A 25,583-nucleotide genomic window follows, 5' to 3' on the forward strand; every position below is an offset into this window, starting at 1 on the left:
TCAGAGTAACTGGTTATGGTTTCGTGTGCCGTGCCAACGGTAAGTCGGCCTGTGAGTAATTCCTTTGTTTTAGAGCGCATAAACAAGACAAGTGAGAATTAAATGCACTATTGTAGTTTATTGTAAATGATCTGTTGTAAATGGCTATAGTCAGTGTGGTGCTCCCAGTCTCATGAGAGCCCCCCACAGAGTTAAATGATTGCGGCAGTGTGGGGTAAATTTTCCATCTTTGAACGCTCGGTGCCCCATGTTCCTCAGGCTATACTGTGAAGGTTGTTTTTTGAAAAGCATGGCTCTCGAAGTTCATTAATTACGGCAGTAATCACGCATTCTGTTGTGGCGTGTCTCTCTCTAATGGCTTGGCCTGTACTGGCCGTTCAGGATATTACTGACTGGAATTCTAATGGCCTGTTGTTAATGAGACCTTCTAAACAGCAACTTCCCAATGCTGTGGTTTAGAGAGTCAGACGTGGGACCGGCTTTGTTGTCTACCACAGAGATTTTCGCTGATGAAGTTCGTCTGACAGGTAACTGCAAGTGGGCTTTTGTTGGACCTGGAAGATGTTAGCTATCTAGTAGCTAAAGACAAATCTGTGTCTGTCTGTGACTCTTAATCTTCTACGAATGGCAGTAGGCTGAGGGAGTAGGCTTGTTAATCATAGAAATTACCAAACACATTACGGTTAACTACCTTAGGTGTCCTTAGGTAGTCATCATCACCAATCATGTTGAAAACGAGAGCCATTAGATCATGCCAGAACCCGCAGTCCTGCTTCTTTGCAGCGTTCCTATATGTGACTCTGTCTTTTTTCAGCTGTCATTCCAACAGTGAGCCACAGGTGAGGAGTCTGCAGGTGTTCCATGTGTCAAATGGCTTTTGCCTTAAAAGCATTTTGAGGTAACCTGAGATCCTGATTGCAGATTCATAGAATTTTGCACAGGTCAACTTATGACTAGTTGAATAGTATGAATAGTTATGGGGAAGCTTTACAGTACATGTCCACTGCATGCAGCCAGAATATTTCTACTTCTGTTGATTTTGGGAGACTTTTTAAAGGAATCTGTAGAGATATTTTTCCACACCTCCAAAACTCAGTCTTAGAAGTTTTGCGTTTTCTTCTTCTCACAATCCAATTTATTCTAATTACAACTTTAGACTCATCAGTTCATGAAGCCTTACTCCACTTCTGAAATGTCCAGCTTCAAAAGTCCAGAAAATGCACCCCTACACTCCCAATGCCATCTCCTTTCCCTCCTGCATATGTTACACTAAGCTGTCTGATGTCTAATTTTTGGTTAAAACTGAAAGAATTAACATTACTGTGTCAGGAGAAAAAGAAACTCTAAAACGCTGCTGTGAGTTGCCCTCTAAAGCCTGACATAATCATTTAAAGGTTACATATATCTGTTAAGATTTTGAGCGAGTTTTCATACTACATTATGTGTCTTTATGCATTAGAGCTTGATCGATAAATTAATGTGCCGATATTATAGTCTGATATAAGCTAGTGGCAAATAAATCATATTGATGTATATAACGGCCGATAAACGACAGTTAAAATAGAAACAGAGAGACGGAAGACAGATCCTTTAAACTTATGAGTGTTGTTGTTGCGTAGTTAGCCCATTAGAGGGCACTCTGCATCTTCCCTGTTGGCAACACGTGTTTGGGACGCCACAAATCACAACAGTCAGCTGACCCAAGCAAAGTTAAGCAGAGTACTCCACGATGGAGGTGATCTGTGTTTATGGTAAGCTGATAATTGTCACGTGAAATACATTACTTAAATAATAATAAAAATGTCCTCATCGCTTCTTCTCTTAGCCTAAATAAGCATGCCAGCATTTGCATTAGCCATGTCTGCAACGTGACGAATTGTGCTAACTTGTGAAAATGTCCTACTGTGGTGCGTATTTATAGGTAGCTCCATACAGAAAACCTCCCAATTAGGATATTTTCATAGCTTAAATCACCTTATCAAAAACTCCTACCAGCATTAAAACTATGAAGCTGAAGTTGGCTTCTTATTCACCAGCTTTTTGTTTAAATTTTCCTGGTCCACCTTAAATGGTGCACCAGTTACATTCTGGTGACTCGAACAAGAAGACGCCAGAATGTAACTGCTGCGCCATTTAAGGTGGGACAGAAAAATTTGAAGATGAAGCCAGTGAATGTCCTTACCAGAAAATGTTACTAGCATTAAAAGAAAAAGTAGAATATTTTGATTGACTAAGTCACCTTAGCAAAGGGGTAAGTAGTGATATTAAGTTGAGTCTGTAGTGAATTAAAATTAAAAGGTTACTACACTATACTAATGATATGTGCATTCTCTTTAGGACTGCTTGATGGGTAGGGCAGATTGTAAGAAGACCAGTGCTGGCAGGCAAACATCACAATTAGTCTATGTTTAATGTTATGGTAGTTGAGTGATGTAGGCTAAGCTGTTGGCTTACATTTATTTATGAAATATACTTGTAATTTTACTTGTAGATTTGTTTATGAAACAGTGGCAAAGATTTTCTACAATCTGATGTAATTCATTATGATCATAGATTAAGACTGAGGTGTTTATATCTCACTCTATTCGACAGTCTGATGGAAAATCTCCGTTTACATGCACACTACAAGTAATCCGATCCACAATTTATGTGTATGGGCAAGCATAATTCATCAAGTTCTCTTTGAATCCTCCTTCACTTCACTCGCAACCATCAGATTTATCCGCTTGGGGAAGGGGTCCGAAGCACATCCCAACTTTAAAAAATTCGCACATTGCATGCAATTACACATTTCTACCAGAGTGGTCTCCAAATCTCTGTATTGTAGCTTTAACTTGACGAGGTAGGTTATGTAATTTTATAATTGTTATAATTCCTATGAATTGTTCATGAACTGGAGTTGCTCATTTAAAAAAATGCAAAAAAGTTAAAAATTATATTCCAGTATATTTTTTTATATTTTGGAATATTCTCACAGTTTGTTTAGGATACCAGCACAGTGTCTGTTCTTGCTAATCCGGGTTTCACGAGCAGATATTATCCATTCCTTGAAGTCATGACTGAGATTTTAGGCTTGCTTTCGCAGACAAGCCTGTGATGGGAACTAATATCCCTCAAATACTGAGAATGTACTGTGTGCTCAAACACAATATGCAGTAAACATGGCTGTTTAAATATTCAAACACTCTTCACTGCCAGTGGCGGTGAAGTGACAGCCAGCCAAAACGAATTGCCAGAATGCAGCCAGAAGACAATGATTGGTTTTAATTAAAGATGACAGGCCCACGTTCCTTTGTTGTTGCTTTAACATTTTAATCAACATGTCATTGTAGCGCCCTGCCTGAGGTGTCATATTTGCATATTAAGCTTCCAGAACAGGACGTTGAGAAGTGCTGTGTAATCGATAGTACATGATTAATCGTCCCTCTTTATTATCTCTTGTATTATGTGTGTGTGGGTAGAATGTAAAGTTATGGTTTTAAGGCTGATGGCAGATTTCTGAGGTGGCTGTTTATGTTTCAGGGAGCCCTCCAGTCATGATCTTAACTCTGTGGGTGGTAAGACAAATGGGTAGGACAGATCTCAGCTGTGCAGGTAATTTCATGAGTCGTGTTAGAGTTACATAATCATGAGAGTTTCTAGTATCTTCTGGAGCTTAAGATATGTGTCTGAACCCAGTAGGTCCTCAGATCATGTCATTTCCCAAATATATATTGAGCTTGGGTCTGGTTCTAATTTCACATTTGGGTTCTCACAACCTGCTTTGAACAGATTCTACCCTGAATTTCCCCCTGCTTTAGTTTTTCTCCTTACTTTATTCATCCTCTAGTTTCATTACCTAAAAAAACAATTTTTTTGGCATGCTGGAATCACTCACTTGTGAATTTGGCACCAAGATCTGCAAGACCCACACTTTTGAGGAAATGGATGTACAGGAGATGGGGGAAAAGCTGATTATGGAAAGCTTTTCCAGACTTAAAACTTCAGGTTGCTCTAAAGCGTTGCTTGATTAATATCGCTGCTGTTGTGACAAAACTTCATATCTCCATTTTTGCAGTTTTTCATTTTTTTGACATAATTTGAAAAGACCAGTTGCCCTTTATGATGTCTCCAAATTTTATAATGAATGGACTAACAGTAATGATCCAAAATTATTTATCCATTTACTTCCATTAAAAGTTAATAACATTTTTCCTCGTCCTGTAAAGTTACCTTTTTGGAGATAGGAGGTTTTGTTCCGACAGTAGCAATATGTAACGTAACCAGCACTATTATATTATGGTTTATTTTGCGCTTTGAGTGATGATGGACCAGTTTGTATCAGTTTTGTACAAAATTTTATTGTACCATGGTCAGTTTTGGACTGGAAGTTTTTGGCTACTTTTGAATTCAGACCACTATTTCAGGCCTTATTAAGGTCTGGCATTTTCCACCTGTTTCAATACTGGTTTTAACAAGCCCCTATCCACTTGTCCTCATGTTTCCCCCTCAGGGCCATCTTAAGGGCTGTTCCAGTACTTTATTAGGTCAAGTGAAGTGTTGACTTTGACAGCAGAACTTGCACAAAAATCATTGCGACCTAGCTCATTTTCCATTTCAAACTCGACAATAATGTTGGACCGAGCTGTTCATGAGCCACAGCAGTAAACTACTTTAAGTTGCTTAATGTTTCAAAGGCATGACATTTGATTTGCTGGGCTTCAGGTTGCAGGCGACTCCATCTGCTATACATGGCTGCTGAAATAACATTGTCACTCTACTCTGCTGGCTAGTTAGCATGGTAAAGGCTACATGGCTAACAACCACAAAAAGAAAGTCACCATGCTATGACTCTTTATTAACATTTATAGCCAGATTAAGTTTTTAAACAAAAAAAAAAAGGTTTTACATTGCAGAATTTGCATGGCTAGTCTAGTCTAACCTGCAGAGGTGCCCTCTAGTACTCTAGATTTTTTTGTGTTAAAATAAAAATTTTTATCTCATTTATCACTCCCCATTATTTTTCTCTGCAGGACACAGAGATAACAGAGACACGCTCACAGTATGACGTTTACCTCCTTTGTTGCTCGTCTCCCTTTTCAGAGTATTTTACGTGAAGTCCATGATGATGAAAGAAATAAGCACAAGTATCTTTACGTAGTGGAACTGCAATCTTAAAAATAAGACTAAAAGAAGGGTTCTTTGGAGCAGTGCCATAGTGGAACCATCTCTGGTTCCCTAAAAAACATTTCGGTGGAAGGAATATTCCAGCATTTTTTAACCTAATCTTAATCTTCTGAATCTGTAGCATTTATTAATCATCAGAAAATAACCTAGCAAAATCTTAAAATCATCATCCATTAGATGTTAAACCGTAAGTTGAACAACTAATACAGCTTTTGTAGCCACTTTAATTAGCTTTTATGAAATATCATGCACTGGAATGTTCTGAGCTATATGAATCCAGTCCATCAGTCTAGCTAATCTTCTTCTTGTAGCGTTTTCTGGAGGCTGCATCTAAAGTTTCCACGTGTCTTTAAATCTTTTTAGTGGTCATTCTGGGCTGTTTTGCTTGTTTTTTATCCACTTACAGGTTTGCAGTTGCAGTAAAGGTGATGAGATGAGCTCTATCAGAGCACAGTCAGAGTTACAGCTCGCCTACCCATATGGCCACGTGGTCTTCTTAATGACGTTATCGAATACTATGAATATGTTTCCAGTTGCCACATTGTAATTCTCTCATTAGGGTATTTTTGTATATTGGACATAAGTTCAAGATCATTCTTGAACTTCTGTGAGGTGCCCCATAAATCACTTTTTGCTGAGAAAGCCAGTGTTTTCAATGGAAAGGTGTGAACTCTGCAATATCGTAACACATTTCACACTAGAGTAAACGACTGCCCACCTGCTGGACGGACACTGATGGATGATTGTCTGCGGAGCTCTCCTGCTATCCGCTTCAGACCAGTTGCCCACGCCCCAGTCGCCGCCACTTGCCCAGCTACCGCCACTTGACTTGGACTAGCTGCCCACTCCCACTCTACACTGAAGTTTTCATGGACTCCTAACTACTACTACTATTACTACTACTATTACTACTACTACTATTAATATTAGTAGTATAATAATTTTGTAGGTAGTTTGACCAGAGGAGGATGGGTCCCCCCATGTGAGCCTTGGTTCCTCCAAAGGTTTCTTCCTCAGCTCTGAGGGAGTTTTTCCTTGCCACTGTCGCCCCTGGCTCGCTCACCTGGAGGATTTACATTTCATGTTAAAACTTTGTCCTAAATGGATTTCTGTGAAGCTGCTTTGTGACAACATCAGTTGTAAAAAGCGCTATACAAATAAATTTGACTTGACTTGACTAGAAACAGTCTATTTTGCTGTTGTCGGAAGAAAACCTTGTATCTCCAAAATGGTAACTTTACAGGAGAAGGAAAAAACCTACTTTACTTTTAATGTAAGTCAGTGGAACCAGACTTTTTTCCAAGTCATTTTGGGTCGTTTCTTTTGGTCCATTCCTCATGAAATTTACACACAATGTAAAGGGCAACATGCATTTTCAAATTATGTCAAAAACTGAAAACTGATGGAGATACGAGGTTTGGAGATGGAGATACAAGGTTTTCTTCTGGCAGCAGTGATTTAATCATAATAGACCAATAACCATTAAAAAACACATTTTTGAGTGCAGAGTCTTTCCAAATGTGGGCCCACCAAGTTCCCAGTGATAGAGAAGTGAACTACACTTTTCAGAAGCCATTTCAGGAAAGCGTCAAAGTCTCAAGGAGAAAAGAGAAGAAAGCTCCCTCCCCTTTTTAATCTGGCATTGGGTGGAGCAGAAGGAAGCCTTGTTTATTTCTTTAATTTCTTAATGCACTCTGTTAGCGCTTGAAGTTAAGAGCGCAGGTGCCCACCTGAACCCCTTTCATTGCCACTGCACTTCTTTAATTAGCCTGATTTGTTGACTAATAGACAGGAAGAGAGCTGCTTTTCTGCACTCATTAAGTTAAGCACGCCTCCTTGAAGACAAGGGTCTGGAGCGTTTTAAGGTGTGCTTTGATTAACCTTCGCCTTGCTGTCTGTGCCTACAGCCGCTCCTGATGCTTCGGTAGACTTTGCTACTTGTTTTTGTAACTGTTAGGAGGCTGTCAAACTGTGCTAAGTGATAAGCAGATGTAGAGAGGAGGACTCCTCTACACATCCGCGTGCACACACCCATGCGCATGCACATTGTTCATCACACATCACAAAACCAGCCACTGAACTCTCTGTTTATTATCTGGTGTGAAAAACCATTTGCTGTTTCTCTCAGACTCTTCTTCCTCTGCCCTGCTTGCCGCTGCTCTTTTCTTGGAAGAGGCCATGAATATCGATTTTCCTTGTGTTAAAATAAGCCACTTCTAAAACCTTCAATCTTGACAAAATGAAGGGTATGGGGATTCAAAAGGTACCAGTCACTATCCTCATGGCCAGACTGGTCATTTGCCTTTCAGCTGAAGGGCTGTTTATGGGCTCTTCTAATGGAGGTTTTCTTAAATGATCAGAGGTGATGTCCTAACTAATGGACCTTTATAGTGAATCACCAGTAAGTCAGTGGAGCAGGCTTCACTGACTTTTACCTGAAACCACATAAGAGAAACAAAGTAGCCGTGTCATTGCTGACTCCTCCCAGTACATTTAAAACCGTGGTGATGTCAGTAATGGTGATGGTTATACATTGATACATTGGCTTTGCACAGAGACTTATTAGCACCATTGAAACGTAAAAGATCTTTGTTTTTGTTGTTATTTGCTTCTTCAACTCTGCTGGTCCACTGCTCTATTCCGCTGCCATGTCTGTCTGACCAAACAAGAGCAAGGAATGTGTTAGGCCAAAGCACCTGCATCTGTGAGACCTAATACTAACAAGATCACACTGTGGTACAAACAGTAAAACAAACTCCTTGCTCTCACAGATACCCTTATACAGTTAGCAGTGGGCGGTATGGCCAAATATATATATATGGCTCATTCTGCTGAACTGGTTCAAGTAATAATAACAATAAGGACATACAGAGTATTGAAATTGCGTTACTCTCAGACCCCATGGTGTAGCGATAACATTAAATAGACAGTAAACATGAAATGTGTGAATTTAAATAGACACTAAAAAAACACTAAACGCTGATTGTAAAAATGAACACTAATTGTAGAAAAATAGAATAATAATAAAAAAAAATAATAATATAAATATAAGAAGGTCCTGAAATTAACACTAAAGTGACATAAGGCACATACAGGTTAAGGTCTGTGGGTATAAATAGTGCAATTATAAGCAGTAGTGCAATTAGAATGAGCTTATGGAGCTGTTAAAGTGATGGGTGCCTAACAGTCCCTGAGAATGTCAGGGTTCAGTATTGGGGAGTGGGGGTCAGGGACCTGTGTTTGGGTCCAAACTTTGTGTGTGGGGGGGGGGCAGAAGATGGGGAGGGGGGGGAAAGTAGGGAGAGAGTTGAACATCCTGAGAGCCTGGTGGAAGAAGCTGTCCCCCAGTCTGCTGGTCCTGGCCCGGAGACTCCGCAGTCTCCTCCCTGATGGCAGCAGGCTGAAGAAGCTGTATAGTGGGTGAGTGGGATCACCTGCCATGCAGAGGGCTTTCCGGGTGAGACAGGAGCTGTATATCTCTTGGAGGGAGGGGAGGGGGGTGCCAACGATCTGCTCAGCTGCTCTTGCGATGCGCTGGAGTGTCTTGAGGCAGGATTTTGAGCAGATCTCAAAAATGCTAATCATTACATTACTAGCAAACATAGCTTTGAACAGTTGTACACACACAAAATCATCATTTTTTATTAAAACACAAAAGTTTACTTAATTACAGAAGTAAGTGTTTCGGTAGTGACTATTATTAAGGTTCCAAACTGATTTTCAGACTTTAGGACACATTTATTTCAAAACAGTGCGGCCATGAGGGACGGGGATGCGGTCTCACTTCCTGCTCTAAAATGCAGGGGTGTGGCTAAAATTAGGCTCCGCCCACAGACTTAAAATCTGTGTTTCGGTACTGACATGAAAATGTGGGACAGCATTTTTTTCTCCCAATTTTCTCCTCAATTTAGACGTATCCAATTCTACACATTAGTTCATACACACTATACTGTGAAAGCAAGCACAGGCTACCTCCAAGGCCAGTGGAGCAAGGGATGGGGGGGCACGCTGCCCACCCAGAGAGAGTAAGGTCAGCTGTGCTTTCGGCCACGGATGACTGTATCGGATCAAACTCACATGATATGTATGTATATATATGTATTAATTACTCAAGATAAATATATCTTTCACCTTCACTTTAAAAAGAAATCAAGAAGACCTTCAAATAAAAAAATGAAAGAAAAAAAATACAGGAAAGTATTTAAGTATTTTTAAGTACTTTTACAGACATTACAGCTGGAAGAATAGTGGAACTGACCAGTCAGAAACCCACAGTCAACCCATCCAGCCAATTCTGAATTTGAATTCTGCGTCCATAAAACAATCACAGTCCCTCTCTTACCTCTCCTCACTCTCCCTTTTTGGGCCAAAGATGCCATAGTCCACACCTTCCCTAGATTTGATCATAGCTAATGGTGCTTGCTCCTGATACAAAAGCAGATTTGTGAGACTATTACGTCTTTACAGGAGCCGTGTCTAAAAAAACATTGAAATGGTGAAGGTTATTCTTGGCTATTCTTACCACTTCATTGTCCTCTCACTCATTATGCTTTTTGTAAGATTGGATTGCAACTCTGTTTTTCACATAGATCTATATATACTTATGACATTTATATGACTGGGTGGACGAGGCCTCTGGTAAATATAATAGGGGTATTCTATCAAACTGTAATTAGAATGCTGATATTTGGCATGTCCTCTGACTTTTTATGAAGATTAAGTGGATCCTCTCTCTGAAATAGTCTCCCTCTTTTCATACACAAAGCAGGCGTCGCTTTAATGATGGCCCACGGATACTATTTTGAATACCTGGAGTCTTTTTAATGAAGGGCTGTTGGGTCAATACTCTACACTATTCTCAAAGTTCAGGCTGGAGTTTTAGTGAGTCAGAGAGTTATTGGCTAATGGAAATGCCCGGAGGAAACAAAGTCTTAACTTTGCATCAGTTCAAGGACTCACTTCTATGTTGATTTGTTTAAGACTTGTTTGGTCTGTCAGGGAAATAACGCCATTGATTTTTGTTCCTTCTTCACAGCGAAGTTTACTTTGTTGCTTTGCGATGCATCCTTTTGATTGACTCTCTCCTCTTTTCTCTCTCTCTCTCTGTCCTCCGTGCTCCCTCTCCGCCTGTTTTTCCTCCTTTTCCTCTCTCTGTTCTTGTCTTTCAGTAGTAATACTCGTCCTGGTCTTTCTGTCTTTCTTTCTGCTTTGGTCACCCCATGGTTAATTTCCTCCAAAATCCAGTCTTGCACCGCTAATGTAATGTAAGTAGGCTGGAACCCCTTCATCAGGCAACTGCTGGCATTTAATTAAGTCAGGGGGCCTATGTTCTCAGCTCGCTCTGTCAGTGAATCAGATGGTCATTAGTAATTAATACACTGACACCACTGTAATTGGCGGGTTCGGACCGGCCCGAATAGGGCTGTCTCTGGGCCGAGGGATGGTTGATGGCTGTGGATGAGACCCCCTTCTCCAGGTTTAATTACGCCATTAATAGTCAGATGTATTTCCATCTGTCGTGCCATTCTTTTCCCTGCGCTTGGGCTTGTTTCGTGCACCAGGTCGCAAATAGACCACATAAAGTTGGCGCGCTGAATTATGGAGCGCTTGGAAATTGGGGAGCTAATTTGTTGAAAAGTTAGGCTCAACTTTGTTTCCCCCTCCTACTCCGTCTGTCGACCCCCCCTTTAATGGTTATAGCTGTGGTTGAATGGGATATTTATGGACTGGGGTCTGCTGTTTTAATCACGGTTAATGGGTTTTGGACTGGAGAAAGTGGCAATGGCTTTTGGAGACAGCTGGGGAGATGTATTTGTTAAGTTTGACTGATCCGGGTCACAAAGATCATTTGTTTTTAGGCTAATTCAGTTGCAGATTTAGACGGATTAAAAGTACTCAATGTGATGTATTCATGTTTTGGTCTAACAGACCAACGAACCATGACCTACCAAACTTCAAAAGGCGATACTGTGGTTGATTTTAGCAAGTTCTGTTCACTTTACAAGCGTAGACGTGTTCTCTTTAAGGTGTTTTGGTTCGTTGTCTTCATGTTAAACTTATATGCCTACTCATCTGCTCCAACAGGTGTTGCTGATGGACTACCTGGATGTGAAGAACACTCGCAGTGCTGCCGAACCCTCTGCTCAGCTGTCTTATGCCAGCACCGGAGGTGACTTTGGGGCCTTTTTCGCCAAGAAGAAACCACTTCGGCCCAAACAGTCTCTCTTCAAGTAAGTCCTGCTAATCTGCCCCTACATGCAAAGCTGCCAACAGAGAGAACCAAGAATGTTGCAGTGGGATGACACATGTACAAAATAATGAATTGACTAATACAAACAGATTGAATCAGTTCCAGTTACAAATTAGATAAGAGTTCTCTTGCTTTAGTGATGACCTCTCAGTTATTCAGAAGTGGCTTCACTGGTAACTAGCAGAAATGGGTTAGTGCATTACATGCTACAGAGCTTCTCAATGGTGGGTTTGTATTTTCAGTACATTTAATTCTTCTGAGGAGGTATAAAGCCCTGCATGGGTTGAATTTGCTAGATAGAGATGTCCCGATCCAAAGGATTGGGATTAGAGCCGACCCAGACTTAGTTTAATGCATCAGGTATCACGTATATTAAATCTAATCTAGTTCCAGTCCTTTGTATTTGATTTTTTTTTGTTTTTTTTTTGTGAGATATTTACACCACTGTTACATCATTGTCCACCACATTTTAGTAACTTCTCTCCAGACGTGTGTTCTTATTGTCCTTCTCATTCCAAACGTCCAGTATACTGGGCATTTTTTCCCCAGGTTTTCTAGCTCCATAGAAGCAGGTACATCACCATCCCCAGCTTTTAGGTGTTTCTACAGAATTCAGTTTTTCTTTTATCTTGTTATAAACAAAAGCAAACATGGCAGCTGGCAAGATAGACACTCACTGCCCCCAAGGCCAAATGAAATTGTTTCTAAATTATCCTGTATTTATTAGAGATTTTTTTTTTTTTCTAGTGAAAGGTAAAAGAGGAAATAGTAGGTATTTGTTTCTGCTTACGCACATTTTGAGATAACGTTTAATGTCCTGTAACCTGGACATTTGGACTCGGTGGAGTAAACTGTGCTTTGACTAGTATAATAGACCTCTGCATTACAAAATGCAATCATTCAAGATTTTTGTTTATTTTGTTAAAAGTATGGTCTAATGTGTAGTCAAGAGTGAAAGAAGATGACGATGTATCAATTCAGGGATAAAGTTGTTTATATGTATTGTGATTTCGGAGGATTTCACTGTCCAGTATATTGGATATTGAAATTAGGGCACTAAAGTTTTGGAAAAAAAAAGGAACACAGAAATGTTAATTCTGTCTGGCATATAAAATATATGTAATATGTGTATTATATATAATATTACATGTACATCTATGTAATATAGCTTATGTAATGTTTTCTGACTTTTTTTCTTCAGTGATCTTGATAGTTTCAACCATTTGCTCATTTTAGATATAGTAATGTAAATCAGTGAATATGCTTTGTGTTAAAATGCGCTTTGTTTATTTTTATTACTATAAAAATGTATTATTTTAGGAGCCATTCATGCAGAAATCCGGTAGTTCCATTTTTTTTATGCAACTGTTCACACAGTAAACACAGGAAAAGTTCAGTGCTTGATTTGTGTCTTATGTTGGTTATAAGAAATATGTTCATTTTACAAAAATTCTCACATTTCATGCACCTAAATCCAAACGTCCAGTATGCTGTACATTGTTATTTAGTATGCAGCGGAGAAAATTTTGATACAAAAAATAGTTCATTTTTAAAGTGTCCAGTCTCAGGACTGAGGAGGTTATGAGATCACGTCTGGCTTTGTGAGACTTGGTCTTCACTCAGATTTTCAAGATTTCCATTTCTAGTGAAAAATGTGCTGTTTGAACACTTATGTAATGACTGTGTGCTTACATGGAGCACATCTCATAAAAGAGACAGACGAGACAGACTCACTGACTGACTCACTCACTCACTGACTTACTTATTGACTTACTTACTTACTGACTTACTGACTTACTTACTTTAGTAATCCCAGAGGGCAGTTCATCTATTGCAGCAGGTAACAGCAAAATGAACAGGAGCAAAGTAATTACATGATTGACATGTTTCCACAGTTTAAAGAACATTGTTTGAATGATGACACTCAACCATTTGACTGTATATAGTCCTAACACCCCCAGTCATCACACGTTTTGTTCATTTTCTATTTAAAGAAATAAAGCGGTAAACATTAAATGTGCCATAACTTTTCACAGGCGACGTTTTATGATTTTTTTTTTGTTATATTCAGTTAATAAACAGTAATCGTGCAGAAGTGTGTTCTCTGTAGAGGATGTGTGAACTCATTTTCACTTAGAAAATCAACAGCAAAGCTTGGACTTTGACCCGGGGTGTCAAAACCTTTCACCTGTGTAAGTTGTAGATTAGGTTATTAGGTCAGCTGGTGCACGATGTGAATGAATGACTGAATCTCGTCTTGCAGGTTTGAGTCTTCGTCCCACGCCATAAGCATGAGCGCCTACCTGCGAGAGCAGCGGCGGGAACTCTACAGCAAGAGCGGAGAGCTGCAAGGTGAGTCAGGGAGGAGGTGGAGAACAGGTGGGAGAGGTAGGAGGGAGCAAAGTGGTAACAGAGAGGAGGGGTCTTGAAGTCAAGGTGAAAAGGCGGCCTCCTTTTATTGTCGTCTACCTGTTACTGCAGGCTCCTTATTGTTCCTGCTTTTGTTCCTGTTCTTTCCGAGACACAAACACGCGCACTCTCTCTCTGCTGGAGTGAGACCGAAACCCCAGAGAGTGTCTCTGCTCCTCAGTCTTTTGATTTTCTCTCCATGCTGTTCTTCTTCTCTCTCTCTCTCTCTCTCTCTCTCTCTTTTTCTCTCACTCCCTCTTACTCTCTCTCGTCAGAATGACCTTGCAGTTTCAATCAGCGGTGCTTGACAGCAGTGTGTGTGCCTGCTTGTGTTTTTTTTTTTTCTTTTCTCCTCCTTCCACACCCAATTCCACTGAGACACAGACTGTGCAAAATGATGGAGAGTGAGAGAGGTGTTGAGAAAAGAAGGGAGAGAGGAAGAGAGAGAGGTGTGAAAGACAGCCACTTCTCAGTAAATAAGCCTCTTTTTTTTAAGCAAAAGTTTTGATTCCCTTTCTTCCCCCACTCCCAGAAGAATTCTCAAGCAGGTTTCCAGTGCTCCTGTTACAGAATGATTCGCTTTATTCTGTTTTATTTTTTCCGTATAAAGGGACTTAAGGCAGATTTGATTTTCTTATTTAGCGCGGGAATATTTCGGCCAGTCTTTTGCACGGCGGCTGTGATTTTGTTTGATAGCGGGTGCCAATCACGCCCGACCTGGGACACCCAAACGGAGCAAGCCAAATGTGGCGATTAACATTAGATAAGAAAGCAAATGAGCTTCGAATAGTCTCCTCACTCTTTTTCTTCCCCTTAGGCGTTTCAAAAGTGAAAAGGAGAGAAAAATATTTGGATGGTTGAGTGCCTTGCAGCATTAAAAGGGAGATGAGATTTCCCTGTTTCATTTAGCCTGTCACAATGGCGAGTGTTGGGCCTCAGTCTGAGAGGTGAATGGGCGAGAGAAGATTGAAGGCATGGAATCATTTAAAAAGTGAAATAAGCCGACTAAAGGCTGGGGGAAGGAGTTGAAAGTCATTGTTTTCATTATGCCACCGTAAGAGCCATTCAGGGGTTTCTGAAGTCATAGATTAGAAATATGAAAATATAAATTCAGACTGACAGAAATGTTTCTCCCTGGCTTTAATTAAGTTTGCAGTGGCTGGCGTTTTCTAAAGATTTGAGGTCAGCTGACGGCCTCACGATAGGCTTGCTTGAAAGTTAACCACTAGCCAGCACATAATTCCAGTTTTAAAGGCCAGCAGTTGACCTATCCATCCTCCAGATGTGTTCTTCTGTAGCTGTTGTGAGGGTGGATAAGCTTTACAGAACTATGTTGCTGTAGTTGGCCAGGTTGGAACAAAATAACAGAATTTGCCTCAGTGCTAACATTAGCATTATTACTAAGCCTATCATAATCCTTAAATCTGACAATTAGTTGCCATAAATAATTGCAAATGGCAGTTTGATTGTCTTTTTTCCAGTGTATGCATCTACAAGCCTGAAGGTGGAAATTTATCTTGCTTCTTAGCTGGCAAGTCTTAGTAGCTGATGACAGACGCGGCTCGAGCTTAAATAAACAAACATTACTCACTGTCGCCCTCTAAAGTTGTTGTAGCATCAGTCAGAAACTTCAATGTACGTTGTTTTCATAAAACCCATGACATGTCTCAATAAATGTGTCCTGCTTTCTTTTATTTATATAAATTTGCCTCAATCCAACAAATGAAAATGCACCCAATTCACACTCTGTTTGTTCTGACATATGAGGTGCATAAAACTAAGAACAGTTTGACTAATCTAAGTAACTGAACTTGAGTAATTGTGATCAGGTGGTTATGTAATAATTATGACAGCATGAATAGGTCCTATGTGTCAAACACAAGGCCCACAGGCCAGTTTAGGCAAACTTGTTTCAATTTTCTAGTTATGTTGGCCTATTCTACAGTGTGCTGCACTACAATCCCCAGCATGCACGACAGTAATCTGTTTGTGTATGTATACAGATACTCCAAAATGGTAACTTTATAGGAGAAGGAAAAACCGTACTTAATTTTTAATGTAAGTCAATGGAACCAGACTGTTTTCCATGTCAGTTTGGGACATTTATTTTGGTCCAATCATCGTGAAATTTACACACAACGTAAAGGACAACAGGAAATTTTAAATTATGTCAAAAACTGAAATACGGCAAAAATGGAGATACGAGGTTTTGTTCTGACAGCAGCGATATATAAAACTTTTTTTTAAAAGTAGTTCAGTATTTCAAGTCTACTAAGTGCTAACATTTTGCCATATTTTAAATAAACAGTCGGCAGTTTGAGTTACAGCAAATTTATATTTAAAAATGAAATTAAACTGTAAGTCTTCTCCAGCCCACAGATTTGTTGAGTTTTTTTAATATGGCCCCTGGAATAGGTCAAATGTCACAGTCTTAACAGTAACAACCGTCCAACAGGTGTCACACAGTGCTTAAAAGTAGCCTTGGAATGCCTCTGTCATTGTTTATTTTATTTCTTTTGAATAATTTATTTTGTTAATGTACTATGGAAATTGTGCTTTACCATTTTCAAAAGCACAGAATTTTGACCACATTATAACTTTCAGTGCTTTAGATCAAAATTTTTCGTCTAACTTTTACTTAACACTGCTCATGTAGCGCCACCACCCACCACTCCTGACTCAACATTTCTTTAGCTCGGCATTTCATTAACAGATATTGCATTAGACGACTCGAGCACTGAGTTGAATTAATTGAATAGAAAATTCAAGTTGTCAAAACCTGCCTGGACGTCCAAGAGAGAAAATCCAACTAGCTTAGATAATCAGTTGTGCAAACTCATGCACTCCATGTCTAGAAGACTTAATCTGCCATCCGACCGAGGAATAAGCAACAAATTACTAATACTGATACTAAATACTAATCTATGTAATGTAATGAGACACTAGTGTTTGTCCCACTGATACTTGAGTACTATTACTTGCCTTATTTAAGTTTTCAGTTAATTAACAGGATCATTTTAAGTTTCAGTTAGTAAACCTTACTGTTTTTGCTGGTTGTAGTAATTTTTCTACGAATAAATGATGAATTTTGCATAAAAAGCAATAAACAAGACGTAGACTGTGTTCAGGGTCCCGAGATACCTTTGACTAAATCTGCTTCTTTTATCATAATTAATAGGCATAACAGGTGTTGTAGCTGCAGTGCTTTTTAATAGTGGTCAGATTCATTGTAGCTGATGTCTTAATGTGTCTTATTGTATGATCCTGTGGCTTGAAGTTAAAGCCACACAAACTGAGCCAAACACCATGAATAATGCAATATTTAATCAGTTTCTGTCTCGTCAAAATGAATTTTGTTGTGGGTGTATGTGTGTCTTCTCTAGGGAAGTTGTCTGTGAATGCTCAAGGTCTTCTAAAAGCTCCACTTGTGCTCTTTTGCTCTCTCTCTTTCTCTCCTGCCATCATTCTTCCATCTCCCCCCCTTGCCCCCTTCCCTCCGGGGGCCATGTGAAGGCACTGCTGTGGCAGTCATTATAAAAACACATCCCAAGCCTCTGAAGCTTAATTACAACCTTCTCTGCTCAAGCACGACTTATACAGTTCAATTAATCCCCAACTTCCATCCGAGTTCATTACGGCTCAACATGTAGATGCATCTGCATCCTCTTCCTCGTGCTGTGTCCATCACTGCCCTCCATAAGTAACACTATGTTCAATAATACACTGAGTAATGGATAAGAAATGGTCCATTGAAATGGAGGTATTGATCCCATCTTCCTTGATGAGAGAAAGGATCATTGGCCATAACGTATATGTATAGAGTGTTCAACAGCAGGAAGTGCCATGGTAACCTGCCTTTGGATAGCAAAGCTTAATATACAGTACTGTACAAAAATCAGAGACCACCCTTCATTTTTCAGGAGATATTTCTGAGGAGATTAGATATAAAATATAGTAGGCTACGTTCAAACAGCAGATAATAGTGGCCTAAATCTGATTTTCTCACAAAATCTAATTTTTCTGTTTGGCTGTTTACAATGTCTTTTAAATGTGACCTAAATGCAACATCATTCTGAGCTGACCAGCTCCTAAACTGACCCACATGCGCAAAAGAACAGAGCTTCACGCTGCTTCACGCGGCTCATCCAGAGGTAAACAATCATGACTGCCAAAAAACGCCAGTCGATCCCAGAGGATCAGTTTCATCTTCACCAGCGTTACAGGAGCCATCATGAAGCTTCACTGACTGACAGTTGGGTTCATCACCCAGAATGTGTTCGAGCTCGCCATAAAAAGGGCGCGGTCACTTCTTTGGTTTGTGTCCTCGAATTCTTTAAACTCTGCTTTCAGGCTTTTAACTGTTCTTTGACTCGTTCTCCTGCGGCCGCGTTCGGACATTTCGTTCAAAATCTCTTCAAACGCAGAAACATCAGCCTAAATGTTTATGAGTCTCAGCAGCACAAAATTATGACGAATGTAGAGTTGGATTGACGTAAAGTCGCATGAATTCCGATCTGGCTGTTCAGACTGAGTCGCATTGCTGCAGACTGGATACGGATCAGTACCACATATGAAAGCGTCTCAAATCAGAATCGAAAATATCAGATTCAGTGTGTTTTTGCTGTTCACACAGACACACAGACAACACATCTGCATCACACATGAAGAAAAAGATCAGATTTGGGCCACTTTTACCTGCTGTGTGAACCTAAATTATACTTATATATTAGATATAAGAAAGACAAAGGAAAATAAGTTCAAAACTGGAGTTCACTGGTTAAAGTTGTTAAAGGCTACAGAGAAAATCTGACTCCTAAAACCACCAGGAAGACCTGATAGACACCAAAACAGCCCCATCAGATAAACAGCGCTTAAAGCTTTCATCTTTGAGAGAGAGAGGAGAAAATCAAGCTGCTTCAGATCTGAAAACCTCCACAGGTGTTTCTGTCCATCCTTCCACTGTGAGAAGACGACTCAGCGCTATGGGTGTGAAAGGATGTGTAGCTGTCAAGAAGCCTCAGGAGACAGTGATGTGATGCTTTCTTAATGAGATTATCAGTGTTCTGTTGGCAGGATTTCAAGCACTGTGGAGATTTCAGATTACAGGTGGGTGGTACTGCACCAGAGGGGGCACTAAAGAGTGCTAAATCTCATAGAACCCAATCCCACCCATGTACTCTCTACCTGGTGTGAAACTGAGCCTCATCTCACTGAAACAGGTCTTGTGGAACGGCAAATACAGTTGTTATATTCACCAACCAAGAGGGCACTTGTACAGTCTGAGGGCAGAAGGGCCTGGGCTCTCAAGCCCCCCCTGGGGTTTACCTGCACATGCGCCTGCTTTCTTGATGGAAATTTTTTATTTTTGTGTTTGTGATTGTCTACAGTGGCAGTGTTGGATCACTGAATCCTATTCTGGTGCAGTGAAGAACCTCAGTGAAGGTCATTGATGGCAGCCCATCATTCTGCTGTGCTGGGATACACCCTGCCCACTGAATACAGACAGTGTGTAACCTTGTGCGCGTGTGGCTCCTCAATCCTTCAGACCTCTGTGTAACAGCAAGAGAAGACGACTCCCCCCTCCGTTCGTTCTGCAGGGGATTAGGCCAATCACAAAGCACTAAAATCCCCCTTTTCTCCGAACGCAGGTTACAAATTAAGTTTGCTCTTCAAACCTTGGAGAGGGAGAGTGAAGACAGGGAGCGGGGACTTGGTATTAGCAATCTTGTTTATGCATAATGGCGCTGTTCCCCAGAGAGCGAGGGAGATTGTGTGCTACGCGCTGAGTGACTGGTCTGCTGGAGAGCAAGTGCTGTTGTCTGTCAGTCTGATTTGTGAAGCACAATGGAGGAGGAGAGGTGCAAATGGAAAAATGTCTCACTAGTGGAAGGGTGTGGGTGTGAGAGGGAGAGAAGAGAGAGCGCACTGGGAGTGGCTGATAGGAATGTTTTTCCTAAATATTTTAGCAAGAGCGTTGTTGATTTACCTCTACATTTGGAACGTGGCAGGACTTTTTATTAACAGAATGAGACTAACAGGTGTTCTGTACGTAATCGTACCTGCAGGTCGTCACAAAAACCTCATGTGTCTGATAGGTTTGTCACAAGCTGATCACAGTCATCTTCCACAGTTGTTGGGTTTCACAGTCACATGTTTACGTTGCAACAAACAGAATTTGAATCGGGTTTGCATGTACATGAGCAGTCCTGTAATACACCGATCAGGCATAACACTCTGACCACCTCCTTGTTTCTATGCTCATTGTCCATTTTATCAACTCCACCTACTATATAGGTGCACTTTGTAGTTCTACAGTTACAGACTGTAGTCCATCTGTTTCTCTGCATACTTTGTTAGCCCCCTTTTACCCTGTTCTTCAGTGGTCAGGACCCCCATGGACCCTCACAGAGCAGGTATTATTTGGGTGGTGGATCATTCTCAGCACTGCAGTAACACTGACGTGGTGGTGGTGTGTTAGTGTGTGTTGTGCTGGTACGAGTGGATCAGACACAGCAGTGCTGCTGGAGTTTTTAAACACTGTGTCCACTCACTGTCCACTCTATTAGACACTCCTACCTTGTCAGTCCACCTTGTAGATGTAAAGTCAGAGACGATAGCTCATCTGCTGCTGCATGGTTTGTGTTGGTCATCCTCTAGTCCTTCATCAGTGGTCACAGAACGCTGCCCACAGGACGCTGTTGGCTGGATATTTTTGGTTGGTGGACTATTTTCAGTCCAGCAGTGACACGGAGGTGTTTAAAAACTCCAGCAGCACTGCTGTGTCTGATCCACTCGCACCAACGCATTCACAACAGGTGAACTCTGAAGTCAGAACACGTTTTTTGTTTAAACTGACGGGCTGATGTTCTAGAATTAGGCTGGTCAGCTAGCTAACAGCCTAAACAACTCCATCATTAATATCACAGCCTCGAATTAAAGTACTCACAATATGATTAACTGTAAAACAGCAGAATAAAAGTCTAAAAAAATGTCACTCGAATGGGTTACACGCTTCACAGTAACGCACAGCCTCTCATGGCATATTGCTTTATTATACGACCAGTTATACAAATTAGTTTTTTTTTTATTTAGATTTTGGGACAGTTATGATAGGAGAAAGTTTATTTATATTCTGTGAATTAAAATAGCTCTGCTAAACTTTCTGTGTTGGAAATGTCAAGCCTTCTAATCAAGACAAAAAGAACTATAAACGTTTCAAGTAACAGGTTAGAGAGAAGTAGCTAAAAACTTAATGTGTAACAAAAAGCAATATCGGCAGATTGAAAGCTACTGACAGAAACTTTCAGCAGTGTCCTTATAAATGTCATAAGTGTCATAAACTCATGAACTTGTTTCTTCTGATCTGTTTTTGTCTAATTTAACCACTTTTGGATGAAAGCCAGCAGGTTTAACCCCAGTGTTAAAGGTGGAACATCAGCACAATGCGACACAAGGTGTCAAAAATAGATGCAGGGTGTCTGTCAAAAACATAACTCTGCCACTCGCGTCTGGTGTAAACAGCTTTGTCGATAACAGTGGGAGTGTTTTGATTTTGCAATTGTCGCTCGCTGCTGTTACAGTTCTTTTTGGCAGGCTTATTACTTTTTTAGCGGGTGGTTGTCATTGCCTTGTTACAGGCGAAAAAGACTTATTCTTGAATAGACGTAAGGCTTGTACTTTAATAGCTGCACACAGTGAACATAAACAGACAAATTGCTAATTGCAGTCTTCCTGAGAAGAAAAACATTCTTTACTTAAATGTACATTAATGGAGCAAACCTGAACAATTTCTATGTACAAATTCAATGACATATTAACACAAATATTAATAATAGGTAATAATAATGATATGGTAACTGTCAGGGGGATAAGCCATCACTGATCTCTCCGAGCGTGTTGGCATGCTCCACAGTGCTGCCGTGGCCAGTGGTTTGGAAATATTTGGTGGCAGTCTTTATGTGCACTAGTGGAGTTGGGTTCAGTCTTTACCTCTCCAAAGATGGGGTAGCACTAAATTGAGCAGAAAAATACACAAAATTGGTCTAAAATATAGAAAATTGTTCAGGCCTCGGTTTGGTTTCCCAAAGGCATTTTTTGTGTTAAGATTATATTAGCTATTAGCAAAGATGTTCAAAGTAATAACGCACTATTAGCTTACGATGGTCTTTATGCTACAGTGCTTTTAGGAAATCAGTTGCCTGGTTGATCTGGAGTGAAAGTCATTTCACAGAAAAGAAGAATGTATGACTTTATGAAGATAATTTCCTAGTGGGTGCCTCGGCCCCTTAGGGTCTGAATTTAACTTACTGTGACGGCTCTTTCCAACCGTAGAAGCCGTGTTAACGAAGTATTTCAGAGTGTTCAGAGCTGCCGAGTGTGGATCAGATTCCCGAGTTGGAAAAGTCAGCTGGTCTAGAACTCTGAGGGATGTTTATGTTTTGCAGTGAGTTTGTGGAGTGTTTTTTCTTTGCCTGTAGTCAGGGCCCTTCTCTCATATTTCCCTTCACATTAGCGTTTTGTCTTTTATTCAGCAGTTTGAGTAGACATGCAAAGTGGTGAGTCACAGCCATGAACTGCTGAAAGTATTTCCTTCATTAGCACTTCAATGTCATTACAGAAGAGTTCTTAAAGGGCCCAAAATCTACAGTGTTTGTATTCTGTTTTCTTCCCTGAAGTTTGCTCGTAGTGTTTGTGTGATTATATGTACCAAAATCAGTCTTAGTAAATTTTGTCATTTTCTTCAACCTTTTTTTTATCCCTTAGAATTAAAGGAAACAATTACACTTTCTTTTTCACTGTAATACATTTACTGTGCTCTTTGCTCAACTTTGAAGAATATAAAAGAGCACCTTAGTTCGGCCTTTGTATGTGTTTTTTCCTGTCGTTAACTTTACTGTAAAGAAAAGGTCATTTTCTGGGTGTTGATTTAGTACATTAATGACCACCACTCCCATTGGGTATCTCAGGAGAGAGGGAGGGGTACTGGTGAAGAACTCAGCAGTGGCTGCAGCAGCACAGTATAGAGATGCAGTACTGTGCAAAAGTCAGAGACCACCCTACATTTATTTAATCTCCAGTCAGAGCAGCTATGAGGTACAAGGTATTTCTGAGGGGATCAACGCCCGGTAGACACAAAACCTGCCCCCATCAGATAAACAGCGCTTAAAGCTTTCATCTTTGAGAGAGAGGAGAAAATCAAGCTGCTTCAGATCTGAAAACATCCACAGGTGTTTCTGTCCATCCTTCCACTGTGAGAAGACGACTCAGCGCTGTGGGTCTGAAAGGATGTGTAGCTGTCAAGAAGAACCTCACTGAGAAAAGGAGTCGGACACATCAAACAAAGAAGCTGAACAATGGACTGACCACCCCAGAGTCCAGACCTCAGCATCACTGAATGTGTTTGATTACTTCAGAAAATGATCAACCAGACTGAACTTTGGAGGTGTGTCTGCAGATTCTTTGAGAAACTGAAAGTGAGTCTCCTGAAAAGAATGGAAGCTGTAATAAAGATAAAGAGAGACACAGTAAACACTGAAAAATGTGTTACATTTAGTTATTGAAGCTTCTCTGTGATTTCCTGTTAAATATGTTTCCTGTTTAAATATGTTGACTTTCGCCACAGTAATTCTCTTGCAGTTCTTTCAGTTGTGTAGCTGTCAATAAGCTTTTATTTTAGCGAAGGAAATGGATGAAATGACAAACATTTGCAAATCAAACAAAGCCTCAAGTGTTTTAGGAACAATGGACTGACCACCCCAGAGTCCAGACCTGAATATGTTTGGTATTATTTGGATGCTGAGAGGCAGGAAATGCAACCAACTTCACTTCTTGAAGACTGAACTGCAGATTTCTTTGGAAACTGAAAAGAATGGAAGCTGTAATGAAGACAAATGATGGACTAAATACTGAAATGATTATTATATTTAGTCATTGGGGCTTCTGTGTAATTATCTGTTAAATATTTGTTTTCTGCTGAAAGAAGAATCGCTCTGTACGGAACCCGGAGTGGACGGAGGTAAAAATATAAATTAATTTGAGTGAACATTTTGCGATGTTTAATTTTATTCATGCTCACGCTTTCTTAATTCGTTCCCACGATTAACAGTTTGTTCTCTCGTTTTCTTTTAATCGTGCGCACATTTTATTTAATTCATGAGCACGTTTTTGAGTTCTTGATGACGATTTCTTAATCTTTCTCTCAATTTCTTTTAACCGTGATCGTTTTCTTTTTAATTGTGCACATATTTTTTTTTTCGAAACAAAATAAATGTCGTAGATACAGACCATTTAATTTGTCATGTGCACAAGTAGCTAAGAGCTTCCTGAAACTGTCTGACAGGTTTTGATGTGTTAGATTGATGAGATAATGGACAGAGATGCCTATTAGGTTGGATTTTGATTTGGGGGTATTTTGAAGATGCTGTAGCTTCTCTTCACAGCAAACAGCCCTCAGATTCGTCAGTGCAGCTGCAGTTTGGTGGAGAAATGAAGGAAGACAATAAACTACAACCACAATCTTCACTAAACTACACTTTTTAATGATTATATTCAACAGAGATGAAGACGCAGCGCGGCCGCTTAACACTGTTTCTGTACACGAGTCGAGAGACCATCACAGACCATCACACAATTACAGGAAGAAGTGTTCAGCGGGCTCTGTAGCTTTGTGCTGTTTTGACTGGAAATTAAATAAATAAACGGTGGTCTCTGACTTGCAACGGACCGTATGTTTGAATCTTGAAGTTTGTTTACACTGCGAGCCAGATACAGTCACAATATCATGCCAAGCTTGTCATTACATATCAGTATTTAATGCAGAAATATGGTTTTCAGTGATATGATGAAAAAAGAGAGGCTAGTATAACAGAAACAAACACTAGCCCTTGCCTACAGCTATAGAGCGCCTCTTCATTTCCTCGCTCTGTGTTACAGGCGAACAAGGCCATCAATTGTAGCACCAATCGATACTTGACCTGCACTAACCTCACTATTATGATTACATAAATAATTGGTACCTGAAATTAAATTGAACTTGGTCTGTGGAAAAAAATCAGCAATTGTATGAGAATTAAATCCTGTGTAGTGTTAAAATGCACAATCGCTCGTTCTCTTCAGGCACTTTTTCTGAGTGGTCCTTCACTCCCTGTGTGCTCACTCTCGCTCTTTCTTTCTGTTCTCTCTCTCTTTTTTCTCTTTCGGTCCTTTCTAGATCCCAGAGTCTGAATACATTGTCTGCTAAAAGCTTGTAGTTCTGCATCTCTCTCCTTTCTTTCCTTCTCTCTCTCTCGCCTCTGTCTCTCTGTCTCTCTCCATCTCCGTCTCACGACCTTTTGTTTGGGACTTGATTGATCCACATCCTCCACATTCAGCTGGAGATGGCCAGCATTGACGTTTCTCAGTCTCATCTATCTGTTGATGAAGGCTGGAGACAGTGTGCAATCAAGCCTTCTGAGGGAAGGAGGGATAGAAGAGAGAGGAGGACAGAAAGCATTGTTAGACGGTAATTGTTGGCGTAAATGACACACAATCATGAAGGCTTTCGCGACCAATAACAAGCATGGCGAGTAATAAAGGAAGAAAGGTCGCAAGTTTCGCCTCAGGAAGGAGGTGTGGAAGAAACACACGTGGAGATTTCTCAGGATACAATGGTTACTGATTGACTGTGATAATTGTGTCAGTCCTCTCACAAAACACGCGCTCGGAGGACAGAAATGGAGAGAGAAAATTGCAGCCAGTTTCAATGCAGCACCACTGTAAT

General features: G+C 40.3%; 1 protein-coding gene across 2 annotated transcripts in view; it reads left to right on the forward strand.

Annotated features, from left to right (window-relative positions):
- exoc4 (exocyst complex component 4) overlaps positions 1–25,583 on the forward strand; it is a 253,715-nt gene that overhangs the window by 51,731 nt on the left and 176,401 nt on the right. For both annotated transcript variants that reach the window (XM_036577676.1, XM_036577677.1), the window contains exons 8-9: positions 11,251–11,396; positions 13,680–13,768. In XM_036577676.1, the coding sequence (XP_036433569.1) occupies positions 11,251–11,396; positions 13,680–13,768 (235 nt within the window). The remainder of the gene's footprint in view (positions 1–11,250; positions 11,397–13,679; positions 13,769–25,583) is intronic.

Source organism: Colossoma macropomum, unplaced genomic scaffold (assembly GCF_904425465.1).
Source record: "Colossoma macropomum unplaced genomic scaffold, Colossoma_macropomum, whole genome shotgun sequence".
NCBI lineage: Eukaryota > Metazoa > Chordata > Actinopteri > Characiformes > Serrasalmidae > Colossoma > Colossoma macropomum.